This window comes from Parus major, chromosome 2 (genome assembly GCF_001522545.3).
Source record: "Parus major isolate Abel chromosome 2, Parus_major1.1, whole genome shotgun sequence".
NCBI lineage: Eukaryota > Metazoa > Chordata > Aves > Passeriformes > Paridae > Parus > Parus major.
Window position 1 is genome coordinate 31,562,605 of NC_031769.1, and position 7,767 is coordinate 31,570,371.

The 7,767-nt window shown below is 43.8% G+C and overlaps 1 protein-coding gene across 1 annotated transcript; it reads left to right on the forward strand.

Annotated features, from left to right (window-relative positions):
* MALSU1 (mitochondrial assembly of ribosomal large subunit 1) lies at positions 1-7,239 on the forward strand. The gene is made up of 4 exons (XM_015618403.3): positions 1-186; positions 1,704-1,882; positions 4,624-4,705; positions 5,838-7,239. The coding sequence occupies exons 1-4, from the start codon at positions 3-5 to the stop codon at positions 6,014-6,016; spliced, it is 624 nt and encodes a 207-aa protein (XP_015473889.1). The 5' UTR covers positions 1-2; the 3' UTR covers positions 6,017-7,239.
* The last annotated feature ends 528 nt before the right edge of the window (positions 7,240-7,767 follow it).

The following is a 7,767-nucleotide window of genomic DNA, read 5'->3' on the forward strand; positions in this document are numbered from 1 at the left end:
GCATGTGGCGGGCGCTGGTGGCGGTGCGGCGGCTCCTGTGGCCGGTCGGGGCCGCGGCCGGGGGCGTCCCGCGGGCGGAGCCGCCGCCACCCCGGGCCCCGCCGGGTCGGGGCTGCGCGGCGGCGGGAGGCGGAGCCGGGCCCGGGGCGCTGGGGGCGGCGGCGGCGGAGCGGCGCCAGCCGGCAGGTAGGGCCCGGCCCGGGGCCGCGCTGCAGGGGTGCCTGGCGGGACCTTGAGCGGAGTGTGAGGCCTCGCGAAGAAGGGGCTGCCCGGCACGGGTGGAATCGCGCCTGCAGCTGCGGGGGATCCTCGCCGTGCCCGCTGCGGTCGGCCTCACCTCGGCCATGGCGTCGGGGTCACGGCACCAGCAGTGGTGACGGCCTCCGCAGCGCTGCTGGCGAGCGAGGAGTCGGGGCGGTGTGGAGGGAGCCCGTGTGTAGATCCGTGTGTGAGGGAGCTGCTCCGAGCCGCAGGGGTTCTGTGCCGTGCGCTCGCAATCGCCCCTGTAGGTAACAGCCTCGGAAGCAGGAGCGCTCAGTACAGGTACAAGGCTGCTGTGCACAGGCCTGGTTTGTGGCTGTAGCTGTACAGCAAAGCTCCTCTAGCCTGGATCTGACCGTGACGATCAGTGATTGGTGATGTTCAGGCCACCCGTTCTCCAAGCAGGCTCTGGAGGCTTCTCATGTAGCTACCCAGCAAATACTTGACTTCTGTAACCGCTGTAGCTGGAAGAGCTCTGGCCACTGCTAATTTTCAAGGTGTGACCACAGCAAAAAGTTGTAAGAGTGCCCTGAGCTGAAAGCCTTACATTTACAGAGACCCGATCCAGTTTCATATCCCCATTCATGCATATAATTGTAGCTATTGTTCCTTTGTTTTGCTTTTTCTTTATATTGGGAAATGTAAACCTTGGCTTTGTGCTGGTGCTCAGTCTGCACTAAAGTTCATTTTATAGTGGCAGACTGGCATTGCTGACAGATTCAAATTATGCCTAAAATGTGCATACAAGTTGCCTCTACATAATTAGGACAAATTAGAAATAAACTGATTTCATGGTGTGAACAGAACATAGTGTCACTGATTTACTGTTTTGTAAGCTGGCTTCCTTAAACTGTTGAAGGACTAAGGCTTCTACAATATCATAGTGCTCTGCACCAGATCTGGTTAGGGAAAAAGAAAAAAAAGTGGCTTTATTCATCCTGCAGATAAAAAAATGTCCTCATTCTACATCATGTCAGCTCTGTTTTCAAAATATTGGTTTCTTTTACTTAAGATTCTAGAACAGTTGCATCACAATGTATTATCACAGATTGTTGAAAAGCACTGTTCCGAAAAATTTTGTCTGTTTTAATAATGTCTGTTGGAGTACCTAGGTTTAACACATCTACATTGACAAGTGTTATGATATTATTGACTTTCAAATGCAACAACAAGAAATAAGTAAGCAACAACCAAAGTTTCATTTAGGTAATTGTTACATCTAGTGATAGGGTTGTTTACTGGAAGGTCAGCTTTGGTGGCTGTAAAAATGATTTTGAAAAATCTGCATTTCACGTTGCATTGTCAGTATCAAAGCAAGCTCCACAGTGAGTGACTAGCTTAGGCTATAATTCAGTTAATTGTTATTTTATGGCTTTAAATGGTTTATTTTTGCAATTAAAAAGAAATTTTGCCACTGTACGGTTTTTTTCCATGTGCTCCAGATACTGTTCTTCCAAAGTTCAACATTGACTTGGCTGTAGCGTTACTGAGGCAAGAAAATGCTAAAGACATCTGTGTCATCCAGCTGTCTCCAGAAATAAAATACTGTGATTATTTTATAATTGTGAGCGGATTTTCAACACGACATCTTCACGCAATGGCAAATTACATGCTGAAAATGGTAAGACAGTTCTTGCTGCTCTGAGTTTTGGGAATGGTTTTAAATGTTGTGAAAGGAGTTTCCCCAGGATTGTGTGCGTAGGGGTGTACCAGGTAAGATGAAACTGATGACATTATGTCATTTAGTCCTGATTACATCAAGGAAGTAACTGTGGGTTTTTTCCTTTAGCAGTACTGCACAAAATACAGGTATTATATTTTAGAAACAGACCTCTCTCTATGTAGACACCGAGGACATAACAACTGGGTGACTAGAGCATGAATGATGTGGGATGGCGATGACAACTTGTGTCTACCTTTATTTTTGTCCAGCAAGCAGCATTGCTATTCCCAGTCATTCAAAATAGCTTTATCTGGCCGTTCTCAAACCCTGATCCTTAACATTTCAACTTTCTCAGGTATATTGTAAGGCTGGAAAAAAAGTCGGCATCTTAAGAGGCACAGGATCCCCTCATGAGCTTTTAGCAAACTAGTAGTTAATTGTCACCCTGTGGGAGACATCACGTACTGCAGAAGAGGAGAAGCAGCAGCAGCCCTCCTTGCACAGAAATACTCTGCTGTTTGGCTTTGAAAGAAAGGGAACTTTCCAGTACAGAAATGGAAGTCAAAATAAAATTACAGGTAGATCTTGGAGATGAGTACCAAACTTGGGAGGGAGAAACTTTATTGCCAGAGAAGAGCCATGCAACTGTTAAAAAGCACAGCCTGAGGGGTATGACCAGCCCCCATCTCAGTCAGCTGTCTCTACTCAGCCTGGAGTTTGCCTTTTCAGCACTCAGTTTCTTTCCCTTCCTGACCCTGTTTTGCCTCTCAGTCTTGGGTTTGCTTTCTTCCTTCCAATCCCGTTGGTTTCAGCTGTGAGACTCATGGGGGGAAGGGAGAGTGGGAGAGATGGTTTAGCTTTCCAGAGCCTTTCTGAGCAGGTATGGGGAGTTCCTTGTGTTCTCTGCAGGAACTGGCGCATTTTCGCAAACCAGAATTTCACCTTAAACTGGAAATTGCATTAATGCATTGATTTGAGTATGCTAAATCTAAGTGCTTAATATGTACTCTACTGCTTGTATAACCTGCTAGTCTTAACAGTTTTTCATTTCCCCCAGACCGAGAGAGGTCAGTGAGTACTGCCTTCCCTGCAAAAACATGGCTGGGCTTCATGGCTGCACCCTCTGGTGGCTGTAAAAGCAGCAATTTTTCAAGGGCAGAGCCTCTTGGGAAACATGATGTTCTTCTGGTCATCCTGAGAAACTGGGAAGCCTGGTCAAGTACTTGGGGATGGCTCAGTTCATCTCACATTGGAAGGTTTCTAGGTACAAAGTAGTTGAAGCTTAAGATGTAAAGCAGAGCAGGTGCTCCAGAGTGCTGCCATGCACTTGGCAAGCTTTAGTACCATTCCTAAATCCTTATGATTTACTCACAGTAAAACAAAGAGATGCTCAGGTATAGCATGAGATCTTCCTCTTCTGCTTCCAGGAGCTTGCAAATGGCAAAGACTCACATCCCCATCTGGTTTCATGTTAGAGGAAGAAGCTAACACTTGGCTGTATTGTAATCTGTTCACCTTACATGGCCTCTAAAGAGGAGGCTTCAAAACTTGTAGCAGGGATCAGCCTTTGCAGCCTGATGATACCTGATGGCAACTCACACAGGGCTTTTTAGCATTTTGAGCAGACTATTAGAGTCTTTTGATGACACCTCACAAGCTATCTTAAAGAAAGAAAGGTAGAACTGGTTCCGAGTTAACATTTTGAAAGTTTTCCATGCTGGTTTGCAAACTAGCGTCATTACCCAGCAGCTAACATTGTGTGGAACAGCTGCATTTTGTGATAATTGCATTCCCAGTGAAGTGGGACTCATTTGCCAGCCAGCCATGCTGGTACATATTGTTTTGTGTTCTGTGTTCCTTGGCAGAATGGACTGTTGGAGCCATTTCTATCTATACTCCTTATAGAGGAACAAGTAGGTTACAGCCAGGTCTGAAAGTGACCAAACTTCAGCCTAGAGCTTTCAAATTTCTCCAGCTCTGGTGGGTGCTTGGGTTCTTCATGAACTGACTGGGGAGAGCTGAGCTTCTCAAGCTGCCATCTACAAAAGCCAGCATGTGCTGCATGAGGAGCTACCCACTTTCCCTGACTGACCTTGTGCAGTCCTGCTTTGAGCTGCCCCCTCCCCTCTCCCAGGTGGAAGTCTGTGTGCTGGTCCTGCATCCCCCAGCTTGCAGCAAGTGTTGGGTGTGTGCCCTCAAGAGGCAGGAGGCTGGTTTGAATGCCTTCCTCATGGCAGGGGATGAAACTTGTTTTCACCCTACTCCCCCTTCCATCTGGGAAAAGAATAAGCTCAGCATCTCCATTTCTGCATCCTCAGCCTGCCAGTGTAAACCACCAGTGAAAGGTATCAGAAGTAAAACCTGGTGGTGGTGGCAGCTACAGGGACCCAGTAACTGTGAAAGACTACTGTAAGCAGTTGTATTTAGTACTCATCTTGATAAAAGATACCTACAATATTCTTAGACAATGTTATGGGAATCTAGAGCATTAGGATTTCAGATTTGAGAAATCTGTACTTATTTTCCAGTACTGCAAGTGTATATTAGCCTTCTACTTTTGTGCAGACCCCAGGACCAGCATGAAGTAATCTAAAGCTTTTAAGTTTTAAAACAACTCAGCAAAGTCAAGCTTCTCTGTCGAGTGCTTTTTAAGTAAATGCAAAAGACTTAGTTTTCTGTCATTCCTTTTTTTTTCTCAGTACAAGCATCTCAAAGAAGAAGGTGGTCCTCATACTCAGATTGAAGGAAAAGAGACAGATGACTGGCTGTGCATTGATTTTGGTAAATATTTGTGAATCTTGGAAAAACAGTTCTGCATGAACTTTTTGTTGACAGAAGCATCTCACCAGGAATGCTGGTTGCTGTGAAAAGTTCACAGTACTATGCAATTGTTGTTTGAACTCATTTAGATAATAAATGATTTTCCATTAAGTATCTTTGGCACTGAGAAAAAACAGTAACTATTCAGCAGCTAAAATAGGTCCTAAAAAATTGAAGGTAACAATAGTGAGGGGAAAAAAAAGCTACTTCAGTCAGTTTCCTCAGGTTTCTGTAGTCCATGTTTGGGTAAGTGGGGGCTCATTGTACATGGCCTTACTAGTGAACTATTGAACAGACTTTTTCACTGTCCAAATCATACCACCACATGAGGTAAAACCTCAGTCCTAAGAAATTGAGTTTAATTTTTTATTCTACAAGTATGAAACTACACAACTGCTGCTTTTAGAATCTTACCCCCTGGCTTGGTGTTTTGACCTAAAAGATGAAAAGTTCACCTATGGATGAGTGAGGAGCACTGCAGCCACTGATATAAAGCCTTCGTTACTTAACTATAGTAATTACTGACAGGAATAATTGAAAATCAGTTGGAATTTAAGGGCATAACTACAGAAAAGTGTGTTAGACAAACACTGGAATTAACGTTCTTTGCTGTTGTTTGCACAGAATAAATGAAACCAGAAAAACTTAATACATCAAAGTTTGAATCTATTTAATTGTAAAAACCACCTGAGCAGTGTGAGCAACACACCTAGGAGAAATTACTTGCCTTAAGGAGAATGTTGACAATAGAAGAAAACTGAAAATCCACCTGCCACCCTGGGGGACTCTTTCAAGTAAAATTCCTGTATTTCTTCTGTCCCACAGAAGTCATACTGTCTTTGTTTTGGAGTCTTGTGATAGTGTCTTATTTTAAAGTATGTGTCTCGTATCTTGCTACTGTAGTCTTGGAGTTTTTTGAAGGACTGACCAATTTCTAACACTGCTTGAGAGCTGGAAGCAGCAGCTTAGGAAGGGACCTTTATCAGCTGACATATTGTATATAGCCAAAGAGGGATGGAAGGCTTGCTCAGCTGAAGGTGTAGTAGTGCTTTACTGTTCCCATCAATTTATTGTGAATTTCTGTTTTGTGCAGGTAACATAGTGGTGCATTTCATGCTGCCAGAGACACGAGAAGTTTATGAATTGGAGAAGCTGTGGACTCTTGGTCCCTACGATGACCAGTTAGCACAGATGACTCCACAGTCCCTTCCAAAAGACTTCATATTTGGACTGACTCCTAACAGCAGTGATCATCTTGAAACAAGGACTTAAAGCAGCTACTGCGTGGAGAGAGAATGAGTGTGCCTGAGTCATGGAGTCTTGAGAGCTGAGCAGTCAGTACAGTTGATCAGTACAAAACTGTTACTATTGGATTTGCCTAGGTAGAATTCTGAACAAGCTGAAGTGAGGAAGCTCATAGAATCATTAAGATTGGAAAAAACCCTTAAGATAAGAGTCCGACTGTGAAATGTCAAAGAAGGAATCCTATTAGAGCTTCCCAGGGGATCCACTGTTTTAGTGGAGTTTGCAGTGAGAAGAGCAGGGCAAAGACATCTGCTTAAGCTGGAACTCATGCTCAGCCTCTCGAGTAATTGTTTTTCTAATATCTTTGAAAGACACCCTGTAGTGGCAGTGCAAAACAGACTGAAGTGCTGCAAGGAAAAACTGAAATAGTACAGTTGAGATGATGCTTCTTGTGTTAAGCCATTTGCTTCTGGTCACAATAAAGCAAGTCGTGGTCTGAAGGGAAAACAGACTGGTGTTACTGAGAACATAAAAGCCAAGAGCAACAGTGGCGAATAAATGTGCTTTGAGTTATCAGAACAGTAAATCAGTTTTCCAGACAAGGCAAACCTGGTTTTAATAATAATAAGGCCCCAAACTGAAGTGCTTCAATTACTTGTTTTCATGTGAAAGGATTCAGCTCATCCTGCATGTGCAGTTGACTCCTCTCCTAGTTTTTCTCTCACCTACTTTCTGAAAAGGGACACTGAGACAACACACTATGGCAGTGAAAACCTTCAACTATTTTAAGTGGGAAAAAAGTTCTATAGGAAGCCCTTGGTCACTGAGCATTATTTGTTGCTAATAGACTGTTCAGCAGTATCAGAAATCATTGGTCAGTGTGTTCTTAGCATGACGTATGTATGGTCTGATAACCAGTTAAGGAACTTCAAGGTGATAACCAACTTGTCTGTGTAAAGACAGGATGCTTTTCTGTACCACAGGACAGGGGTTTGATCACTGGATTAGGATCTCTTCCTCCTGGAGAAGTTTGCGCTGCCATGTATCAGAAAGCAGAAACAGGAGATCCTGAGGGTAATCACCTTTTTCTTCCTATAGCCCCACAATTACTGCAAGCCCTGTCTGCATCTCTGCCCTGCACAGCAGTTTCTGTTTGAGCATTACAAAGTGAGCCTGGTTTTTGTGCCTGTAGTTGTGTTGTTCAGGAAAAAGTGTGTTTGCTTTAAAAAATCAAAACAAACCAAAACCCACTTCTCCCTCTATTTAGGGTCATGTTTTCTTGCTGTGTCTAATCTCTGTTTTTTAATGAATAACTGCCTCTAAGTTCACCTGCTGTTTGATACAAAGCAGCAGATAGTTCTGCAATTAGGCAAAGGGTATTTTTTAAGTGTAGTTTAACCATGCAGCTAAAACATCTTTGCCCACAAAACAAATATTTTCTTGGGAAATACAATTGCAGAGAAAGGTTTTCAAAATGCTTCAAGATACTTCTTGAAGGTAAACACATGGGAGAAAGATAACCTTGGCTGTCATACAGCCTGATGGGTTCTAAATCAGGCATTTCCTCCTAGGAGAGATGCATAGGGCTAACTGGGTCATTCCCTGAAACATTTGCCTTTTACTGCTGCTGTGGCTAAGTAATATGTGATGAATAGAGGTGGGTTCAGGAAATATTACACCCTTATATGAACCCACATTTAATAACCAGAATCACATACAGTATCCTGTCTGAAAGAGCAGTAAGAAAAGGAGTACCCAGAAAAGAGCAGTATGAGAGG

Coding starts and splice junctions, on each gene's coding strand:
- MALSU1 (XM_015618403.3), top strand. CDS start 3: ATGTGGCGGGCGCTGGTGGCGGTGCGGCGGCTCCTGTGGCCGGTCGGG. Junction 187..1,703: donor GGAGCGGCGCCAGCCGGCAG/GTAGGGCCCGGC, acceptor CATGTGCTCCAG/ATACTGTTCTTCCAAAGTTC. Junction 4,706..5,837: donor CTGGCTGTGCATTGATTTTG/GTAAATATTTGT, acceptor TGTTTTGTGCAG/GTAACATAGTGGTGCATTTC.